Here is a 24,126-nt window from a genome sequence, read left to right as displayed (position 1 = left end):
AATAGGAAAAAAAGGAAAAATAAGAATGGACATTGTATCTAACATTCTAAAAAAAAAAAAAAAGGCGAAGAGATATCTGGAGCAAATATGGCAACGGTTAACATTTGTTAAATGCACATTTTTTTCTATGCTTTTAAGTCTGAAATTTTTCATAATTAAAAATTTTATAATAAAAATGCATTAAAATACACAGCAACCATTTACAATCTGTAGTTTTTATTTGGATTAGGAGTCCAAAAAACAAACTAGAAAAAGTACACATGCACACATACACTCACACATGAAACAATTGGGAATTTAAATACTGACTATATGCTGAACTAGGGAATTTTTGTTAATTTTTCCCTTGGTGTGGTAATAGTTTTAAAAGGGGAGCCTTATCTTTTAGAGATACATACCGAAATGTTATGGATCAATAAACGTCGACAAATGATTTTTAGATACTGCTTCAAAATAATACTGGGTGTGTTGGGGGTTAAGCTTCTGGATGAAACACAACTGGCCATATGTTCCTAAGTTTGTCAAGTTGCATAACAGTCACGGAGTGGATGTCATACTCCTGTTTAATTATGTACATGTTTGAAATTGTTCACAATACATTCGAACAGACAAAAAATGTTAAGCTCAATGTTTAAATCAAAATTAAGATATGCAAATTTTGAAGTCCCTGTTAAGAAATAGGAACAAGTGGCACCTGGGTGGCTCAGTCGGTTAAACGTCTGCCTTCGGCTCAGGTCATGATCCTGGAGTTCTGGGATCAAGCCCGGCAACCGGCTCCTTGCTCAGTGGGGAGTCTACTTCTCCCTCTGCCCCTCACCCTGTTCCTGCTCTCTCTTTCTCTCTCTCAAATAAATAAATAAAATCTTAAAAAAAAAAAAAAAGAAATAGGAACAACTTTTTAAAAGTGCCCTGAATTAAATGACATGGAGGTCTCCAGCTCAGGAACACAGCACTCTTTTCATGGCTCAAGTCCTCTAAAAGATATAAAGACCACGGATTCCTAAGTACCAGGCCAATTAAGCTGACTTTCTGGAAACTGCCTGCTTCATGACCCTACCCACACTGAAAGAGTTATGCCTCTCATTTTGCTGAGAGAAGTGAATTCATTTTTCTGTCAGGTGAATAATGCAGGAACTCGACTTAGGAATTTTAAGGCTGCATTTACTTCTTACTGACTCAGTAGAAGGAATAGCATCTGTTAAAATTCTTTAGCATACAAGATCCAGTGTTTTTTTTTATTAAAACAGAAGAAGGCAAGCAACTAAATCGAATGCATCTAAGCTAATTCTAATAATATTCTTGGACTTAAAAAAAATTGGTATCCAATTCTTTGAAGGTCTACAAATGAGTGTGGGTTTTTTTTCTTGATCAGCTACAAAATTACAGCATGTCAAACAACTCACATGCCTTTTCTGTTCTGAGAAATTGGTATTTACAATTTTCATAGCAACATAAATTTTTTTCTTTTTAGAAATGAAAAACATTATTTTTGTAATTCTATTTGTTGAAAATAACATTTGCCAAGAAACCAAACTCCAAAATATATTTTCCAACTGCAGCTTTGAGTTGATGCCACTCAAAAATGATTATAATTTTAAAAGTACAACATAATATATAGAAAAAAATGTTTTGTCCAATCCAGATTTTCACACCCTTGGCATCCTTTTTGTATTTGTTTGTTATCAAAGATAACTATATCACATTTCTGGAAATTAAACTTAAATATTTTTAGAAATTGTACAGTTAGAGAAGAAGGCAGTTTGCAGAACAGAGACAAAATAAGGATTTTACCAAAACAGCCATCAAAAGAAAACATATGGGGGCGCCTGGGTAGTGCAGTCGTTAGGCGTCTGCCTTGGGCTCAGGGCGTGATCCCGGTGTTCTGGGATCGAGCCCCACATCAGGTTCCTCCACTGGGAGCCTGCTTCTTCCTCTCCCACTCCCCCTGCTTGTGTTCCCTCTCTCGCTGGCTGTCTGTCAAATAAATAAATTAATAAATCTTAAAAAAAAAAAAAAAAAGAAAACGTGTCACAGGATTAACTGCTCTATTCATTGGAGTTATCTCCCTCTAAAGGAAATTACTTTTTAATTGTCTTATGGATACTAATGTCCTATGAAGCTACTCTAGCTGTTAACATTTGTGCTTGTTGACATATGACCTGTGACTAACACTGGAGCCTAAAGAAAGCTAATTTCCCTTTCATGATCTACCAGGTGACATGAATCCCCAAGTGTGCACTCTATCCTCCTCCTTCTGGATAGAACTCTTTCTTCTCTAAACAACTCTTCTCAAGAAGGAGCCAGAGCTTTACCATGTAAGTTCTCTTTAGTGGAATCAGCCACCAAGAGCAAGGATCATGAAGAGTAGTCTCAGCTACTCCCTTGGTGACCAGCAGCCCTCATTCCTCACAGACATCTGAGGGCCACTAAGCACACCATCCTGAGAAAGCCTATTACCACACAGTTGGAAGATCCAGACACAGATAACTATAATGAAGGCAAGACATCCTCCTCAGCGGCTGACGAATACGGTCCACAGCTGAACACCACTTCGCGGACCCTCCAGAGAGGGAGATTCCAGGTTGGGCCGCCAGGACAACTTCAGAGAGGATGTATCTTCACTGAGCCTTGAAGACTGACCAGGATGTCAACAGAGAGAGATGGCCTCGAGTGGAGGTATTCCAGGTGGAATTTGCAACTATTGCGAAAGGGAGAAAACGCTAGATGCTATAATAAAGGACAGTTGTCGAGTTTGCCTGAACTCCGAGTTTGTGCAGGTGAATCCAGGCAGGGGGATGTGCTGAAGAGTAGCCTATGGAGGGTCTTGCAAAAAGTGTTAGCAGTTCTTATTTGAGCGTGGCAGCTACGGTGATCTGGACCCTCATATGGTCGCCCATCAATCTACGTACTTGGCTTTACCTATACATCCTGCCCCCTGCAATGACACTGTGTTCCCCTATGTGGGCCTACCCGGACTGAAACCACATTTAAGTCAATCAAATTTCCATTTCTTGGATGGACATTCATTTTTTGTCATTTAGTAGAAACGGTGTCAGAATGAAAACTGGTTTGAGGGGCACCTGGGTGGCTCAGTCAGTTCAGCGTCTGCCACCAGCTCAGGTTATGATCTCAGGGTTCTGGGATCGAGCCTCTCATTGGGCTCCCTGCTCAGTGGGAAGTGTGCTTCTCCCTCTCCCTCTGCCTCTGAACCTCCCCGCTCGCGCTCTCTCTCTCTCTCTCACACACACACACATAAATGTTAAAAAAAAAAAAAAAGAATGAAAACTTGCTTGAGCTTCTTATCCATTTGTTCTTCACTAAGCAAGCACTCAGTGCTTCGTGTGGGCTCTGCACTGGGCTGGCCATGAGGGAAACCAAGTTGAACAAGACCTTGACTCAGCACCCAGGAAGTCTATATTACATACAGCCACTGTGAAAACTTGCAGTTTCTTAAAAGTTAAACAGGTACCTATTCTAGAAACAATTCTCCTAGGTATTTATACAAGTGGAATGAAAACATAATTCACAAAAAAAAGAAACCTTGTAAAGGAATGTTCACAGCAACTTTATTCACAGTAGCCAAAAATGAGAAATGAGTCAGGTGTCCATCAACAGAAGAATGGGTAACTGGTAAATTCATCAATGCAAGATTACTTGGTAGTAAAAGGGGACCAACTACAGATTCATGCAATGCCATGGATGCATCTCAAAAACATGCTGAGTGAAAAAAGCTGAACAGAGAACGTACATAGTGTCTAAGTCCATTCCATTCCATTCTAGAATAAGCAAATTAACCTATGATGATGGAAGCAGAGTAGTTGCTTCTGAGGGTAGGGGTTGGGTGGAAAGGATTAGAAGAGAGCTTTCTGGAGTGATGGAAATATTCTGTGCCTTGATATTCTTTTCACCAGATTGAAGAGAGTTAATAATATGTGAGCATTTCACTGTATTGTGAATTATAACTCAAAACAAACTACATCAAGCACCCAAGAGTCTAAAGGGAAAAGAAATGCAAAATATTGTAGAAAGGAACAAAAGGGTGTACTGGACACAGGATTACATAAGAGAGATTCCTAACCCAGACAAAGAGGGTCTAGAAGTAAGTGACCCTGGAGCTCAGTCTTGAAAGATGAGTAAGAGTTAACCAGGAGGGAAGAAAAGGGTAGGAGAGAAGCTAGTCCTGACAGAAGAACTAGATGTACAAAAGGGGAGGCGGAGTCTGGCCTCATGTCACAGGGAGAACCTCCGACAGCTGGACCACTAGTGAGAAAGGATGGAGGAGGAGGAGAGGCAGCTAAGAGGTTAAAGGTCAGACCTGGCCTCCAGGCCCAAACACATAACCTCCTGTTCTTCAGGGAGGACCACCCCCCTTCCCCCAGCATGTGGCACCTTTAAAAAGGCCCAAAGAAGTGAACCCGGAAAATCTCTAAGAAGACTGGACACAAACCCTTATCCACAGGCCCAAGTGCTGACCTGGGGGCTAAACAAAGCTCTATCTTAAATTCATGTTGGATTTACTTTTCAAAAGACAACCGATATGGTGTATCATGTCGGGATATGTCACTTGGATTTCAACCATGCCCAAGGGAGAAAAAATGTATTGGAAGAGTGTGCAACAGGCAACGAATTTATTTCAACATCCACTTTCATCAGTGTTTGCTCCACTATGTTTAAAGGAACAGTAGCCCTGCCAGATGCTGGGCTGGACAGGAGGATGCTGTGGTTAAATACAAAGATTGGGGAAACACCACTTTTGGATCCACATGAGCACAACAGGAGTTTTTGAAAAAGCTGGGTAATTGCAAAACCAGCATTTCCCAATATTGTTATTATGAGACCTGTCCATCACATAACACCTAGTGACAGCCAGTTGAGTTGTGGAACATGTTTTGAGGTGGGCCTTCTTAGGCAAAACCCAAATGAGATGTCAGTCTTTCAGGCCACCAGAGCCACCGCCTGGAAGCGGTCCAGCGGCTCAAGTCCTCAAATGCACTTCCTCATGATTTATAGCTTTCTTAACAAAAGGTATAGTAACAAGTGGTAACTGTCTCCGGAATACCTCTGAAGTTCCAACTATTTTATGCTGTAATGTAATCCTCTTACCACCTCCAAAGCAGATATTATCAGAAGTCCAATTTTATATACAAGGAAGTAAACACACCAAGTGATCTTAAATGCATGCTTAAAATTTCATAGGTAATAAATGACAGAGCTGGAATATGAACCGAGGCATAACTTCCAACCCTTCTATCTTTTTTTTTTTTTTTTTTAAATGTTTATTTATTTATTTGACAGAGATAGAGACAGCCAGCGAGAGAGGGAACACAAGCAGGGGGAGTGGGAGAGGAAGAAGCAGGCTCATAGAGGAGGAGCCTGATGTGGGGCTCGATCCCATAAGGCTGGGATTACGCCCTGAGCCGAAGGCAGACGCTTAACCGCTGTGCCACCCAGGCGCCCCTCAACCCTTCTATCTTAACCACCATGCCAGTCAGCCATCTCCATTGTACATTAACCCAGTGCATTCCTCTGTGCATTCACTCATTTGTGTATTCATGCATTCAAATCCCTCACTTAAAAATGAAAGGCTGATAAATTCAGGTCAAGTTCATTACATTGGAAAATATAGTTTTAGTCTTTGTTTGCTGAAACTTGGTTTAGGAGGTGAGAGAAGGTGGATCCTTTATTTATTTTAAGATTTTATTTATTTATTTGTCAGAGGGAGAGAGAGAGACCGTGCACAAGGAGGGGGAGCGACAGGCAGAGGGAGAAGCAGGCTCCCCGCAGAACAAAGAGCCCGATGTGGGACTTGATCCCAGGACCCTGGGATCATGACCTGAGCCAAAGGCAGACCCTTAACCAACTGAGCCACCCACACTTCCCAAAGGTGGATCCTTTATCTTCTCACTTTTGAATCAGGAGAATACCCTATCACCTACTTCTCAGGAACATATCTGGTTTTGGTCACTCTGGCCAAAAATGTATTGCCAAGCAGGTTTCAACCCTCGTGGCTTTTCTGGGTCAGGACTGATTCAGTCATTGAGTCAAGCCCTTCAGGAAACACATTTTCGGACATTTTCCTGAACCACAGATTCTCAAAGCTGGCCAATGGACTCTGTATTTAAAAAACAAAAACAAACCCTGAAAATAATCATCTCTAAAAAAAATAAAAATCATCATCAATAACCATCACTGGAAGTATTATAAACTTGTAAAAGTACTTTAAGAAAACAAGTATTTTACCTTTAAGCCCCCCTTGATTTTATAAGAATAAGAATTTAATTGTGTCCCTATGTGGGTGGGTGGGTGTGAATCTATCTTAACAGTAGGCAAGAGATTGAATCTGACCAACATATCTGCAACATCTACTTATCAATATATCTGTATCTCTTATCTGATTAGTATTTTAACTTACTAGCGGCACCATTTGCAAAAATCCTTCCATACTCTTACCAGGAGGAACGAAGACTTCTTGGAGTGGGATAATTTTAATGAGATTTTTCCCAATACTTCCTTTGCTCTCAGGCTGACCCAGTTCAATTTCGGGCTTTCTCCCCCAAGTTCATTAAGGCATCTCAGAGCACAGAAGGCTCACAAAAGATGAATTTAGTATCTGATCTTTCACAATGCTTTACCCTCCGGCTACTTGATCAGCACTAAATAACTAAAAAAATTTTTTTTATTGTGGAAAGACAGTTCGGTTGAACACGGTAAAAGAAAGCTAACAGCCACTCCCCCAACCCCGTTCAGTACTGCTGCCTTCTCCCTTCCAGGGGGATGTGATTCCAGTCTGTGGTCCCCAGAGAGACATCAGTGCGCAACTGTACTTTTTCACACTGGAGCCCGAATGCAAACTATGGCCTCATGACTACATGTCGACTAACAGACCATCACATTTTGGCCAAAATGCTTCTTACATTTTCTCCATCTGATCTATGTGCCAATGAAGAGGAGTTTGCATATGCAAAACTCTGCGAGCGTATTTTAGAACTCATGCCGAACAGAAGTGTCGAGCATCTAAAATACAGGATGAGCTCTACCTGTGTATACTCTGTCATGCCCATCTGGGTAATTTAACAAATAATCAAAAATAGTACAGCGTTGGGAGGAGTAAATTTGTCAGGAGTCAGAAGTTTAACCTACTCATGGGAAGTAATACAGCTCTGAAAGCTTCAGTTTCTTAAAAGAGGGTTCACTTTTAATCAGCTGGTATATACATTAAGCTTCCACATTCTTGTTATAAGAACATCCCCAAAACATAACCATATGGAAGCAAGTAAAGACAACATAATATACACAACATCCAAGGGTTAAGGCTTACATAATTTTAAGAATGTTTAATAGTTCCATATTTACTATGCTAAAATAAGAATAAGAAAAAAACCCAGCAGAGCTGAACAGTTAACTGTAAGGGCATATCTGAAATGACAAGAATATAAGCTTAAGATCCTAACATACAGATTCCAGAAGCTTCTGGCAGAATCAAGTATGTGAATTCTCTGACTTGTAATATCACACCATCCCATCTTCTGCCATCTGCCTCTAGCAAATGTCAGTATATTCCCAGGATGGAAGTATGCTTTCTTTCTGAATCATTCCTACAAAGACTTCAAAAATACGGCCTACTGCAGTTGAGCATTATTGCCTTGAATTCAGGATAAAAAAACGAAACCACAGCCTCCTTCAGTAATTCAGATCAAGAATTCCCTCATTTAAATGACTAGTGTCTAAATTGAATGAGACAAACACAGACTCCTATACTGACAGCCCACTGAAGGGCCAAAGCATCTTTGAGAAATGGGAACTAGAGAACTCACAAGCTACAAGAAAGTACCGAGGCTTCCAGGGACATGTTAGAAAACAGAACGTTAAAATCACCTCCCCATTTGGGGTTTTTCACGAAGAGGTCGTTGAGCATCCAATTTCTAATTTTCTGTTGCTGGTGGATTTATGACACTCTCAGAGTGCAATGCCCTTATTGCAGTGTTACAACATTCTATATGATTAATTGATTGCAAATCACTGCAGAGGGTGCCAAGATCACTGGTAGGAAGCAGGTCATTAAATAAAATTAAAACTCGGTTACTTCCAAAGCCTTACAGCACCATTCCTTACAAAATGGCCTTGATTCATCAGAGAAGCAGAGTGTCCTATATTTTTGGCCGATGATCCAAATATTCTATATTTAATCCAAACATCCAGCATGTTATGTTTTAGGAAGAAAAAGCTGTAGTGTAACGAAATTTGCACAAAGAGAGCTATGGAAAAGAGTCATCATGAAAATAATTAAATTTTGCACAGCCTTACTGTGAAATTGTTCTGTGAAGGGCCAGAGTCCTATCCTGAATAACTGGAAACTTTGTAAGATTACATTTTTCCTTAGGTAAATCTTCAAACTAAGCATTAATGTTTCCAATTAAATTGAATTAACATGTCATCCAGAAAAAGAATGGAGACCCTGGCCCCTTAACCAAGGAAACTCAACCATGATTTATCATGGCAAATTAACATCTCCCAGATCAAAACTTGGGCCCAGGTTTTTTTATTATCTGGCTCTAATCTGTGCAAAGCAACAGGACAAGACTTCTCCCCCTCAGCCAGCTGTGTCTGGGAACTGACCAGCTAAGAATATATAGGTGCCTTCCAGTTAGTGTGGAGTAAAGCAAAGGGATATATTTCTTAAGGTGCCACCACACTTAATTTTAAGATTGCTATCATTGATATGTGATCTTACAGGCAGTATTTTAAGTCTGACAAGTTAGAAAGTCATGCCAGGGAAACTGGTTCACATTCTAGGAGTATATTTACCTACACAAATAGTGTTTGTTTTGCCTGGGGAAATACACTAGACTGTTAAATAGGATTTAGCAAAAGAAAAAGGGTTTAAGAAATTATTTCATTGATGTTGAGCTAATTGCCCATGTTGAATTTACCGGTATTTGAGCTACTATATGGTTAAAGAAATACCCCAGTGAACAGATAGGTTGACTAAGTTATTGATAAAATAGTTAAATGCTAAGTTGTTCATGTGCCATCCTCCTAAAATAATAGCAATGGGTTCACTTTTACTTGTTTAGAATAAATTAAAGCATTTTATGAAGAACACATTTTTTTTAAGTGTTCATTTGCCATACAAGGCTATATGGGGCTATACATATTGTTCTAAATGGAAAAATAAATCACACAGAGATGTTCTCTAGAGTTGTACAAAGAGCACCTATACCAATCTGCTAAATAGGACTATATATCAGTAAACAAATTTATTTCAACATTAATAAGGAAGAAAAGTTGGTAACTGTTAAAGCTTGCTGCCTAGAATCCAGTTAGGTATTAAAGGCAAACAATCTTATAGTCACTCTGACATTTTTAGAATGCCATTTAACATACGCCCATCTTACAGGTTTTAAAACTCAGTGGATCCAGTGAGCTAGCCTCCTCCAGCCTGCCTGCGTTAACCACCATCACACCCCATGTGACTCTGTCTTTTCTCAACCTCTTCCCATGCCTCAGTCAAGTCAAGCTGTGTGGCCCAATTTCACAGGTGTTGTCATTTCTGCTAAAGAGTATGGACCTTGACTCCTTCATTCACGTCATAAATATTTATCAAATGTTCATTTTACGCCAAACAGTGTGCTTGGTGCTTCTGAGAGAGCAATTAACAAAGGAGACGCATGTAGCTCCCCATCCCTGTGAAGCCTCGTCTATACGGGGCAGACAGACATTACATAAGTTATTACACAGGTAATTAATTCAAATTATGGTAAGTGCTAATAAGAGGTACTTCCTGGCAATTCTGACCCTTGATTTTTATCAGTCTATCCAGGACTAATAAGAACAAATTGATTCAGAGTAACCAAATTCAAAAGGAGATTGAGGTCATAAACCAGAGCACAATTTTTTTAAATTTTACAGTAAGAAATGGTTCAAACCAAAATACTGTTGGCCATTCTCAACATTTTCTTTCTAGTTGAAAAACCTACTCAGGAAACTCAGTACAATTACAAGATTTCCTGGGGGTATATTGACATAATGCAACCATTTACATAATGTAACCACTAAGGGTTGGAAGTTCTATAGGTATGGACGCTCTATATGCCAAACTGAGATGTTCAGTCTTGTTACCAGAATATTTCTTACATTTGGTTCTAGAAACATAGTTGACTGATATAAAGTATTCCTCTACAGAGAGGAAAAAAGGGAAGCTAAATGCTGTGTGTTGAGGCTGCCTCCCAGGACAGCTGTGGCGACACAGCCAACACCCCTCTCAGACCAATACAGAAAGGGTAGTTCTGCTTTATATTAGAAGAGATTTCCGTTCTGAGTTAAAAAAAATTCCCCAATTTAGTTTTTTTTGTTTTTGTTTTTTTTCTAAATCTAAATCTTACTGACTTTAGTGACATTTAGGAGACACATCTTTAACAGTACACCACCCCCTGAATCACAATCAGAATTAATTACTTCCAGAAGGTAGGAAAGAAGCAGATATTCCCTCGATCCCAGGACATGCCAGGCATTTTTTTCCCCTTTAGTTCTGTTAACACTTCCTTCCAAATTGTACAGTTGGGGAATTAAGGCTGAGAAATCATGCCGCCTTGGGAGCCAGAGTTAGTGTTTGAACTGAGGTTCTCAAACATCAAGCCCAGCACTCCAGGTTGGCAGTGCAGGGACAGAGGACAGACTGGCTGCTTTGGAATCACCTCAGGAGAATGTTAGATACGCCATGTCCTACTAAATGAGAACCTCTGGTAAGAGGAGTTCATACTTTCATTGCATTTTTCCAGAAACACCTTACTTCTCTTCAGCCTCACGGTTAGATGGTAGCCCTCCATGACACAATCACAGGAGTTTGAATCTGGAGTCTGGGGTGCGGGAGGGTCCCTCCAAGTGTTAAGCCACTGGCCTTAAAAACGCCACCCATTCAAAGTTATTTTTCTAAATTCATCTTTTTGCAGAGACTAAACAAAAAGTAAAAGAGAAAAGTTGCCTTATTTAAAAAACTCAATGACAGTAAAGAACAGGACTGCTGTAAAGAACAAACGAGACCAAGAATTCAAATGTGTTTTTAAATGGCATGAAGTACCATATACTATTTCATTATTAATTCAACCAAAAGTGAATTGGGATAAAACGTCCAAAGCAGGAGGAATATAACTTTCTCAATTTAAGTGGATTAAAACAAACAAAAAAACCCACTTGTTTTTATAAATAAACTTTTACTGTAACACAGCCAATCTCATTCTTTACACATTATCTACGTGTATCTTTACACATTATCTATGGCTGCTTTTGAGGTACAATGGCAGAGCTGACCATATGCGACCAAGACCTGATAGCCCAGAAAGATGAAAACATTCACCATGTGGTCCTATAAGAAAAAGTTTTCCACCCACTGAGCCAGATGGCCATATTCTTCTTAGGCAGACATAAATTAACAGTCCTCAGCTGAATACTTCACATTTCAAGCAAGTCCTTCAAAATGGAACTTCCACTGCAGGATGGACATAGGGGTGAGAAAGGAGTCCCAGAGTCTGATCTGTGGAATGGAAGATGCTTCCTTTCCCAGTTTTGGATCGTTGTCTACTGAGTCAATGCGACTGACAGGTACATGCCTTATCCTTTAGGTATGTTTGGTACATAAACGGTTACGAACTTCCCTTCCAAACCTAACCTTTAATCACTTTACAAATAAAGCCACACTACACTAGAGAGGTCAAATGTGTACTCCATAGACCACATATATGTGTATATTTATATTTACATATATATTTACATGAATATATATATTTTTTTCTTGTTTTAAGCAAAGGATGACCCAAGGCCAGGCCTAACCTCTGGAATCATTCATACCAAATGGACTCTCACTTCAGCAGCTTGTTGAAACCAAATTGGAGCCCAGGGTGGGAAAGAACAGGCAGCCACATGGCTGGCTGGCTGCCTCTGAGTCCACCCACCTGCTGGTTTTACTCTCCTGCTGTGTACTGGGCTCTACGTGCTAAGGCGGGATGGCCCTGGCCCAGTTGGCTCGCACAGCCAACCTGCCCCCCGAGAACTATGCAATCAGGAAGTTGGCAGTCAGCACCGGGGGCTCACCAGGCCCTACAAGCAAATGGCATGTTTCCCTTTCCTGGTACAAAATCTGCAAAAGGCGAAAGTCAATCATCTACACTTGTCAGTGAGAAAGATTAAAATTAAGCCTCTGAGTCCAATTCTTTATAGTCTTGCCATGACGCGGATTACTGAGAGCAAGTAATACTATGATTTCCTTAAAAGTGTTCCCAAAGTGATAGTCAAAATTCCTAAGAAAAAGAGTTGCCCAGTAACTTCCCAATAGATAGATCTGGACAAAAAGGTGATGTCATAACCAATGTTCTCAACCCTTCAGTTTTTAGTTCACTTAACTCAAAATAAAGGCATCTAATATCCCTCCCATTCAGAGAGAGCCCAAACTTTCCAAAGCTCCTTCCTTAGAGCCTAGGTTTGGAAATATGGCCTAATGAATCTACAGACTCGATATTTTCTGGCCCACTCTCTGTGTGTTGACATACAGGATTGATAACATATCAATAAGTAGATATAGATTATTTATCACCATTTTACAAGTTTAACTCACTTCCCTAACCAAGTAAAAAAGACTCACAATATAGTTATATTACAGTTCAACTTTGGTACATTAAAAACAATTTAAAGCTTTCATGATACCTAAAAATATTGCAAAGAGAAAAATAATAATTTTATCCTGTGTTAAGGGCTAAACTTTTTCCCCTGCCAAATTAATATATTCAACTCCTAACCCCCATTACCTCAAAATGTATTTGGAGATAGAGCCTTCAAAGAGGTAATTACGTGCGGTCATTAGGGTGGACCCTAAACCAATACAAATACTGTCCTTGTAAGAGGAGGACGTTGGGAGGGGGTTAGGGGAGGGAGCCAGTGCGAAGACCCAGGGAGAAGACAATCATCCACAAACCAGGGAGAGAGGCCCTCAGCAAAACCAACCCTGCCAACACCTTGATCTCAGACTTGCAGCTTCTAGAACTGTGAAGAAATGCATTTCTGTTGTTCAAGCCTCCCAGTCTGTGGTCCTTTATTATGGCAGCCTCAGGAAACTAATAGATCCCTCTTTCCAAATACACTTCTGTCCTTGAAGTTTATGGTATCCAATGCCAGTTTGACTTTGGTGAGAAATTTCCTGAAGGTCCTTAGAAAGGCTTCTTTCCACACAGATTACACAATTAAGGTGCCCATTTCTGAATTATGGAATATTTAAAAAATATTAGAAATTATCATACAGTCCCTTCCTTAAAACTGTTACTTAAATACTGACTATAGCATGGGTTTTTATTTGGAAATTTTCTATTTTCTTTCCATACGTAAAAAACATGTCAATGAAAGTTTAACACAGCTGTCTGTATTTTTTCAAAAAAACATTGCCAAGATAAAATATTCTGAATACAATGCTCTGAATTTTGACAATATTTTGATGGGCAACAAATCCTAATATGTACTAAAGGGAAACACACTCAACACTCTTTTGGAATCCAAATTTAATAAAATTATTCTTCTGCCAATAGCTACATGACTAACACATAAAATTTGGCACTTGATTTAAATTTTATCATATGCATGGCAAAACCATAACACTTTAACTACACTGAAGAGGAACCTTTTAGGCAACCTTCAAATACTGAGGTACAGATAAAAATATAACTGAAAAGGGAGACTAAGAAGATTTCAGACTAATTTCCATACCATAAAGCTAAGAGGGGGGAAAATTCACGAAAATAAAGTATTCGTTTTGCCTTTAAGAATAGTAATAAATCTGAGCATTTCATGGGTCCAGTTACATAGCAACTGTCCTACAGGGACTATATTGTTTAAATAAAGTCAAATTTTCTGTAGTCTTGTAGCTTTCTTGTAGCCGGTCCCTCAGAGGAGTACAGATTAAGTCCTTAAAACAACCCCCTCTTCCACTAAAAATAAAATCAAACACCAATTTGGATTTAATGCTCCAATACCCAAGATGTGTGGTCATGAAACAACTTCCAAAAGTGGAGAGTAGAGTTCTTTAAAGTGCTACCTTAATAATATTTACAAGTAACATGGGGTGATTCTTAGGGGACATTAGAGAAACAAACCCTATTTAAGAAAATGTGCCATACGGGAAAAAAGTGAAGCTAAAGGGTATTGAGGATATCTGAAGATACTCAGAATCCATGCAAACAATGGCCACCACAGTCCCAAATATTTAGAAATATCTGCCAAATGTAATACTAAAGAAAGGGAGGAAGGGGAGGAAAACCATAACCACCACCACCACAACTGGCCCTTAACTGTGAACATCCTGCTGGGCATCACAACAACATTTATTCCCCTTCTACTCCAACTTCTACAAAAAGTACAGTTCAAAACAGCTTTCTAGAAATCAACCACGTGCAGTGTCCTGGTGAAGAGCGAGGGCTCCGGAGGCAGTCCCCCCAGGGTCCATCTGTGGCTCTACCAGTGACTTGCTGTGGGACCTTGGACGAGTCACTGAACCTCTCCAAACCTTAGTTTCCCTGCTCTGATGGAGAGAAGAACAGAGCTGCCCCCGTGGAATGTCGTACTGAACGCGTTCCCCCCTGGAGAACTGAAGCACGGAGCTTGAAATTCCTCGGTGCGTAACTGTCGGCGGTGACAGAGCAAAGTCCAGTTACAGCTGGAGCACAATCAAACGGCTGGTGACGTGGGACCGACCAAACCAATGAAACCTCTACCCTCCGTGACATGTAAACACATTCAAGAATCGAACTGACACGCAATTTTTTTCCATCAGGTGTACCGTTCTAGACGTTCACACGTCCACTGATGCTATGCCCACAGCACCCAGCAGGACAAAAGGACGAACCATTCTCTAAGGAGCTGTCTTCACACAGCTGACCTTGGGGCTTGCAGACAAAATCTTCAGCACAGCCGTCACCCAACATGGCTAAGTGCACATCTCCCAAAAACACCAGCCAAGAACGTCAGAGGCAAATTTTGTTGAGTGAGAATACCGCGAGCCACAGGAGTGGCTGCTGAGCGACTGCTAACCCCAAGACAGACGCAGCGGGGAAATGTGACAGGGAGCGAGGACGCCGCACTGTCCTGAATCCCAGCACCTGGACCGCCAGGGCCGCCTCCCCTCCCCCACCAGCACGCGTGGGGGACCAGGTGAAGTCTGGCGGAGACTACCTCAGCAGCTGATTTTGTGCCACTTTCAATTTTAAAAATTGTGAAAGCACCGGAGCAGTCCGAACACTTTTACCTGGATCTGACAACCCTCCCAAGAACGGAGACCCAATTTTCATGCCCTCTTTCACCTCCTAATCTCCTTCTATTCTCTCCTCTGGAACCGGCTTATCCTGTTTCAAGTAAACAAACAGAAAGCATTTTCTGACCAGTGCTTAACAGCACACCCTGTGTTCTGATCTAATCCCTACTCACACACCCCAGGATGCTCCTGAGAGATTCAGGCCAAAGTTGATTTTCCTCTCTTCTGCCAATGTCCTCGGTGTCCTTGGCCTCCACTGGACGTACAAGAGCTGAAGGATAAGTACATTTTCTCAGCATTTCCCTTGTCTATCTCTAATTCCTTACATGTGGCCAGACTGGTTTTGGACAGAGTCACTGTTTATTTCCTTAGTACGTTTTCTGTCTCCTGCAAGTGTGCTGCCAATGTTTGAAAGCTTCGTACTCCGAAGCACAGTCAACAGAAGAAGATGGGAGACATACAAAAAGAGAGAGACGCTTCTGTTAAACAAAAGCTGAATGTGGTTTAACTCAAACTGAGTTTTTGAATTCTGCCCAAGCCAGGATGCAAAACCACCCTGACGAACACGTAAAAAAACACCGTAAATAGCAACTGAAGGAAGCAACACAGCAAAGCAACATTTACCTAGAAAACGCCTTCTGCGATGTGGTCCCCACAGTACTGAAGGTGCAAGGTAACAAAGGGGTTACGTTCTCTAAGTTCTGCCGATTTAAAAAATCCTGATGAACCATTCCATTTTATTTTTTTTATTTAAGGAATACTTGAAATGATGCTTGGAGGAGTGATTTCGTTCTCTCCCAGATGCTGACAAGAAATAAGAACGTTATAGCAGTGACTATGTAATGCAAAGAATTATTCACTGCGAAGAATTCCCGTCTTTTAGATTAATAATATATACCCATGCTCAGGCAGTGTCAGAATTATCACTCTCTGATTCGGAGAAGCGGAGTACCTTCAAAACTTTCTGTTGCTGAAAAATCATCCCAGAGACACACTAAGAATATATGTGAAGCATGACAACAAATCTGTGTCAAGCTCTGAAGATCTCTGTACTATTGCTTGTTTTATGTTTCTGAAAGATGGTGCTGTCAGTGATTTATTTCTCATCCATGTGGCCAGCCACTTGTTTATTCTGTTGCATGCCATCTGTTTTTCGGCAGAGAGGTTTCAAGTTCTTCTCATTCCCTACTTCATATCCCACAGAAAACAATGTATAATAGACATAGATTTAAATCACTTGGATTCATGTGGCGTTGGTAACTCAAGCTGCCTCTCATTTATATTTGGCAAATGCTTTAATGGGATTAGCAAATTGTGTAATTATGAGGTACTTACGGAGATACAACACCTTTTTCTTTTTTTAACAATGACAAATGATGTTAACAGTTTCATTTTGGGGTGTTTAATAGCAGGAGAGATTGCACTAACATTAAAGGAAATTGCCCTGATAGACAATAAAGTCCTAGCACAAACCCTGTCTCTATCTTTTCTGTCTGAGAGCCAATAAGTATGCGTATCGGAATGTGGTAGAGTCTAAAATGAGGAATAACTTTCCCTTACAAGCGAAGCAACTTGGTATTTATCATTTAGGCCACAGATCTGAAAACCCTGTCTGGTTCTTACACCTTGGTGGCATCTGCATAGCCCTCTAACCATGTTCCAACTTTTCTAGAAGATGGCCCCAGACGTCACCAAAGAGAAGTTTATGCCACAAACTCCAGCTCACCAGAACCAATTTATTCCCCTTCTAGGAATCACTTTGATTTGCTCTGAAGAAGAGCCAACCATTCAGAGAAACAGCTTCTTGTTGGAAGTATACAGATGATGTTTAAAGTGTTAATTACCATTTTTACAAGAATCCTTGCTGCTTGGGTGGAGAGGGGGTATCTGATGACAGGACCCAGCGGCTGTCCACAGTTCATGGTTGACATCCAAGGGCTGAGAAACGTCCAACTGGAGGTCTACTTGATTTTCACTAGTCCTTACCATATCAGAATTAGCTATATTCTGGGGATAAGTGGCATCCTGATGGACACCTGATAGAGTCGATTTGTTGTACGTGTTAAGGGACATTTGTACTAAAGTTTCATTAACGAAGAATGAATTTTCATGACACAAACTCTCAGATCGATTAAGTTCCATTACCTGTGTAAGAAAATACAGAAAAAATACAATAATTTCTCCAGCAATTTGTGCAAGTTTTATAGTGTTTATTTCTAATAGCTTTAGCAATCAAGATTTCTAATGAGAGTCTTATACCCATCCCCTTTTAATGGGCTAGCACCAAAACTTAAATTCATTGTGCCTAGCCTATCTTTAAACAACAAAGCAAAAGCAAAAACCAAAAAAACCTAGCAGTCGTGCCCTCTACTACCGAAGTGTTTCTACTTTAAAAGAGAGCAGCATTTTCATTTTGCTAAATAAAAGGCTGAAAATATACACATGAGGTATTTGCAATATATACACAAGGTATCTGCAATAAACGTAATTTAGCCAATTCAAAAAGAAAATCAGATGCAACACAGACCGTTCTTAACATCAGGTTTATCAGTAAAAAGCATCTGTGTGCTCAGAGCACGGCAAAGTAAACTCCTGGGGCAAATGGAACTCTCAAACACGAGAAAGGGGGTACAAATGGAACACAATCTTCAGAAAGATTTTCATATCCCGCCTAGCCACTAATTAGTATACTCACGTTAACTATTATTAGTTAACAGAATAGTACTGTACTTGCTAAATTCAGTACTGACGGATGCACATTAATAGCTAATTGATCTGCTCAAAGGTGTATCTATATGAAACCCTGAAGACTAGATCAAGCACAGAGGTCCTTCAAGCCCAGGAAAGGCAGCACACTCCCAGGGAGCAAGGCTCCAGGACGAACTTTGCCTCACTGTGGGACTCCTTTCTGCGTTTCTTCCCTTAAGTAAGGGCCTCACAGAGTACAACGAGCCCTCGATCCAACGAGCCCTCGATCCAATGGGACTTGCGCTTCCCTATTTCCCTACTGCAAGTCAACGGCACATGCATGGTCTCAGCAGGTTCCGTTTCTGCTACCTCCATATTAACTCTTGGGGGCTCTTACACAGCGGCAAAAAGACGGACGTCTGGTCAGTATCCCAGGAGCCACCACCACTAAGCCTGTGTTGGAGGAGCGGCCTTGCACACCACTTCCCCAAGTGCGGAAGATCCATACCTCTGTGCTTCCTGGAGAAAAAGCGGCAGGAAGGCTACTCTGCCGACTGTGTCTCCAACCACACAGCAGGCTCTGCTGGACCCGCATCCGCTCCCTTTCCCTCTCCACCAGGCGCTGGCCCTCCCTCAGCCGCTCCAGGCTCTGCTGGTACTCCTGGAGCTGCTGGTCCAGCTCCCCGCGGTTCCTGAGCAGCAGCTCCTCCTGTGACCGGCACTCCCTCTCTCGCTCCTGCAGCCGGCTGGCCTTGGCCTCCTGCTCCCGCTGCTGCTGGTCACAGCTGCGGTGCCAGCGCCGCTGCTCCTGCTGGAACCGGTGCTGCAGCTTGTGGATGTCAGCCAGCTCTTCCCGCTGCTTCTCCAGGTTGCGGTACTTCTCCTGGTCCTGGAAGGGGGTCCCTCGGAAGCACGGGCCGGGGGAAAGGCTCTCCTGCTGCTGGAGAACCAGCCTGTGGACCTGGATGTGGCTATCCTGGATGGTCAAGGCGGCCTGTGAGAGCAGGAGAGGGGCAGACAGTCACGGCCTCCATGTGTCTGTGCTCTGGGTTCCAACGGCCTCTGAACACGAAAAGCACAACCCGATTCTTTCCTCTTAATATTTCTGTCCTTTCTCTAAGTTATCTCCGCAGACTGACCTTGGCATTCCAAATAGGCTTATCCCACATTTCCTAGCAGGATGGCTTGGGAATTAATATACAAAAGAACAACAACAACAACAAAGCCCAAAAGCAATTGTCTTCCCCTCTTTTGGAAGTGTGGTTTGTTGCTGGTTGTTGGGTAATATTTAAGCAAGTCTTTTGAATAAGAATTCAGTACATAAATTCACAAGACTGCATTCCTGTTCTATGTCTCATTCTCTGAGGCCTCTCCACTCAATTATTCATGAGAATTTAAGATTCTATATAAACCTGGTGGTATCCTTTATTTGAGTCCCAAACCAGAAATTACTTAAGCTGTATCACATACGTGAAAACATAAAAATAAAAGTCAACCACTTGGAGACTTCTGGTAAATAATCTTTTTATAATATAATGCCCAAGGATAGCCGTGAATTTCATATTTAGGATAGGTAAGTGGTAAAGCTATCCTGTTACTGTTATTTCTTCGTATTATAGCAGGAAGGTGATACATAAAGTCCTAAGCTGAAATTCATTTGTTTAATAGATTGCTAACAGGAGGCTGGAATGATTACGGGAACACAGATACTCTAAAGCCCAGAGGACATTACCAACCAGATTAAAAAAACATTTGGAGTTACGGTATCTGCCTATGAAAAGTTTGGCAGCATCACAGGAAATAATTGCCAAGATTTGGAAGGATTCCACAAAACCAAAAAAAAGAAAAAAAAATCTCTGTGAATGCCCTTGGAAGCTTTTAATTTTCTAAGTTCCCATTTAAAGCACAAAGCAGCACAAAAGGGACAAATTGAAAATGGCCACATACTGGTTATGTATTTGTGTTTTGACTCGTTATGAGAAATTATTACTCTCTTAGGGATAAATTCACATTTTTCTTTCCTAAGAATTTTTAAACCTGTCCATGTAACAGATGCCGGGAACATGGGGATTTTGACTAGTAGTTCTTTGTTAGATCAATAGTTCCTTATACTTTTGAAGGTTAAAGAACTCAAGGAAATTTTAAATTGGTACTTGTCTTGGAATAAGATTAAAAAAGGCTTTTGCTGGAGCCTTTGGAAATAAAATTCATGTTTTAAAATTTGAAACCTACTTTAAAAAACTCCAAAATTCACATGCATATTTGATTAAGGTCTTTTAGAAGTTATTAAAAAGAGAACAATGATTATCATTGAAAGTAGGTACTCATTACCTTTAAATATGAAATAATTAGCACATAAATAAGCTTTCAGGACTCTGCTGACTTGGTTACAGCAAACTGTAGACTGCACATTTATTAATTCTTATAAATTTCAAGGGCATCAGTATAGCAAAACAAACAAAAATCCAGCAGATTGTATATGGAAACTACCATGGGAAAAGACAACACCCCTGAAAAGTTCACAACAGGCTAAGTGCGTGCCACCATGGAGCGTTCTTCACGTTTACCTAATATTTGAGAGGAGACCTGTCTCTTCTCTCTCATAGAGGTGGACTCTGAAAACTAGATATTCATTTTCACACACTTGATACTTAAATTTAGGAAAGACAACAACACTTGCTTTTGAAATTTAGGAAAATTCCCAATTTGCTCTCTCACCTTTTTTTTTTTTTCAGTTTTTTTTTCTCCTTTTTTTATTTTTTTTTTATTTTATTTTTTTTTAATTTTATTTTATTATATTGTGTTAATCACCATACAGTACATCCCCAGATTCCGATGTAAAGTTTGATGCTTCATTAGTTGCGTATAACACCCCAGTGCACCATGCAATACGTGCCCTCCCCACTACCCATCACCAGGCTATCCCCTTCCCCCACCCCCTCCCCTCTGAAGTCCTCTGTGAGAGGCAAACTGCTCTCTCACCTTTTGTCTTCTCCTTTCTACCTTCCCCATATACCTCATCTCTAACTTTGCTCTCCTAATATAGGGATCAAATTTCATTTGCATCTGATTTGAAAATGCTTATGTAAAAATTTCAATCATGCATAAGAGATTCAGCTTCAAAACAGATGAGTACCCCATGAACAGACATCTTTCAGAGCCCACATCCTCAGACCTGCTCAAAAGCCGTGGTTAAGAGATTCCACTCCCTTCAATCTAATGTGGTGCAAAACTTAGGTCATGTAGGTGAGCATTTTGGAACCCTGAATCCACGAAGTGCAGCATTCAACATTGAAAAGAAGAAAGATGACCCATGAATGTTTTCATCAGGCAACACAAGCTGGGATACTCAATGTTTTCGTCTCCCAAAAGTTAATGAACTATGCTCAAACTATATCCATTTCTCAGTTAAAATGTAAAAGAAGGAACGTTTGTTTTATATGATAAAGCAACTCTAAGAACATCTATCCCAGGCCAGCATGTTTAATGTCAGACACCAACGGTATTCCTGTTAGATCTCACACAAGACAAGGATGCTTGCCACTGACACAACTACTCACTGCATTTCTAGGAGTAAGACAAAGTAAGAGCCAAGAAAATCAAATTGATGTAAGTACTGATGAACAGCCATGATATCATTACTGCCAAATTTTAGCTTTCTATCTGGAATGGTCCAAAGAATAGAATTGTTAAACAAATACATCGTCCCTTAATCTAAAGTAAGAGATGAGAAACAGCATGTTCTCCACCAAGGGGAATGATGACTGCAAAAGGGACAATTCTCTCCAATTTTGTTCATAAACAGGAAATTTTATCAGTCCTAGAACGAGGGTAAGAAACTTGTCAGTGACTCAAATCTCTTATGAAAAAATATACAGATAAGCACAGAAAAATAGTAAGAGGAGACTATCACTGTCATATATTCAAATATAATCCCAAACTTTAATTATTAAGATAAGGCCACTAAAGCAATGGGCAGATGATCAATAAGACATTAAAGAAAGAAGTCTCGATGCAAAGTATAAATAAGAAAACATCAAATGCAGCATGACTTCACATTGTTTTCTGGTGAAAACTTCAAGTCAGACTCAATTTTAATCTTCTTTTAATAGTCAACAGGTCTAAGATACAAACTATGAACAGCTAATAAACCAGGGGCAGGGGGGAGCAGTTTAGTTTCGACAGTAACCAAAGAAATGAAAATTAAGGTAATCAGATCTATTGATCTGATCTTGATCTATTTTCAAATTGAGGAGGAGAGAGGGGTATTAAGGAGTTTGATTATTTGGGTAGTATCTATTAAAAACCTTAAAAAAATAACTCTAGCCATTTATCATAAGGAAACACTCAGCTATGTTCAAAGAGATTAGTGTATGAGAATATCGAACAGACTTAATACAGAACTGCAGCTATGAAGAACTGGGTAAATTCCACAGACTGGAATATTATACACTCACCAAAAATTGTGCTACAGAATAAGAGCTGAACACTTAGAAGGTACATGTTCAAGCAGAGTATATATAAAATGATTCTAAAAAACTGGAGGGAGGAGCCCCTGGGTGGCTCAGGAGGTTAAGCCTCCACCTCTTGATTTCAGCTCAGGTCCTGATCTCAGGGTCATGGGATCGAGCCCCATGTCCGACTCTGAGCTTGGTGAAGAGCCGGCTTGAGAATCTCTCTCTCCCTCTCCATTTGCCCCTCCCCCCACTCAAGCTCTCTCTAAAATAAATAAATAAAAATTTAAAAATATATACTGGAGGGACATATACCAACATAACAATATCAACTTTCTCTGTAGAATCACAAGCCATTTTATTTACTTACATCCTCAGATTTTTCTACCAATTTATATTTAACACTAACATTGCTTTCGTATCATTAAAATGCTTTTGCTCCATATATTGAACAACTGGATGTATCTGGCCTCTCTTGTGCATGAACTAAGGGATCATCCGACCCCGTAATCCAAAATGGAAGCACAATTTTTATGCCTGTCTCTCCGTGAAAGACAGTGAGCCGTTCGACGGTAGGCTTTGCGGTCCATCTGCCTTTGAGTGCTCAGCCCTTAGCACAGCGCCCAGCACAGAGAGAGCGCTCAGTAACTGTTGGGTGGGTAAACAAACAAAAGAATGAAGGAACTCATGAATTATTTAACTACTGTAAAGGCGCAAGTCTATGGGAGAAAGTGGAAAAAGTTAAGGTGCAAATTTAAGTTTTCACCAGAAAATGTGAAGTCATGCTACATTCACCTGCGTTTCACTGTAAACTTCAAGCCAGATCATAGTCCTCAATATTTTTTAGAGATATGAACTGTTTTATGGTTTCAGAGAAGAACGGTATAAAAAGTAGGAGTGTTCTGGAAAACAGTGTGGAGGTCCCTTAAAAAGTCAAAAATTGAGCTACCCTATGATCAGCAATTGCACTACTGGGTATTTACCCCAAAGATAGAGACGTAGTGAAGAGAAGGGCCATATGCACCCCAATGTTCATAGCAGTATTGTCCACAATAGCTAAATCGTGGAAGGAGCCGAGATGCCCTTCAACAGATGACTGGATTAGGAAGATGTGGTCCATATACACAATGGAATATTACTCAGCTATCAAAAAGAACGATTTCTCAACATTTGCTGCAACATGGACGGCACTGGAGGAGATAATGCTAAGTGAAATAAGTCAAGCAGAGAAAGACAATTATCATATGATTTCTCTCATCTATGGAACATAAGAACTGGGAAGATCAGTAGGGGAAGAAAGGGATAAAGAAAGGGGGGGTAATCAGAAGGGGGAATGAAGCATGACAGACTATGGACTCTGAGAAACAAACTGGGGGCTTCAGAGGGGAGGCGGGTGGGGGAATGGGATAGACCGGTGATGGGTAGTAAGGAGGGTACATATTGCATGGTACACTGGGTGTTATATGCAACTAATGAATCATCGAACTTTACATCAGAAACCAGGGATGTACTGTATGGTGACTAACATAATATAATAAAAAAAAATTAAAAAAAAAAAAGTAGGAGTGTTGCCTCGTGATTACAAAACCAGGTGAAGTTCCACACAACGTCTCAGGTCATTCGCCACCTCCCAAATGTGCTAATTTTTACTGTCTGGAAATCATCTAATAAAATGAATTGCATTAAGAGAAAGGTTCC

The 24,126-nt window shown here is 40.5% G+C and overlaps 1 protein-coding gene across 5 annotated transcripts in view; it reads right to left on the bottom strand.

The window, feature by feature from the left end:
• Positions 1-24,126, bottom strand: part of ARHGEF28 (Rho guanine nucleotide exchange factor 28) — a 314,186-nt gene that overhangs the window by 11,415 nt on the left and 278,645 nt on the right. For 4 of the 5 annotated variants that reach the window (XM_034656360.1, XM_034656358.1, XM_034656359.1 and 1 more), the window contains 2 exons: positions 18,483-18,968; positions 17,131-17,431 (listed from right to left, as the gene is read on the bottom strand). In XM_034656360.1, the coding sequence (XP_034512251.1) occupies positions 17,131-17,431; positions 18,483-18,968 (787 nt within the window). Of the gene's footprint in view, positions 1-15,910; positions 16,091-17,130; positions 17,432-18,482; positions 18,969-24,126 lie in introns of all 5 variants that reach the window. The other variant, XR_004624098.1, reaches the window with a different exon arrangement.

The sequence above is a fragment of the Ailuropoda melanoleuca genome, chromosome 3 (assembly GCF_002007445.2).
Source record: "Ailuropoda melanoleuca isolate Jingjing chromosome 3, ASM200744v2, whole genome shotgun sequence".
Classification (NCBI taxonomy): Eukaryota; Metazoa; Chordata; class Mammalia; order Carnivora; family Ursidae; genus Ailuropoda; species Ailuropoda melanoleuca.
This window is presented reverse-complemented; position numbering and strand designations above follow the sequence as displayed.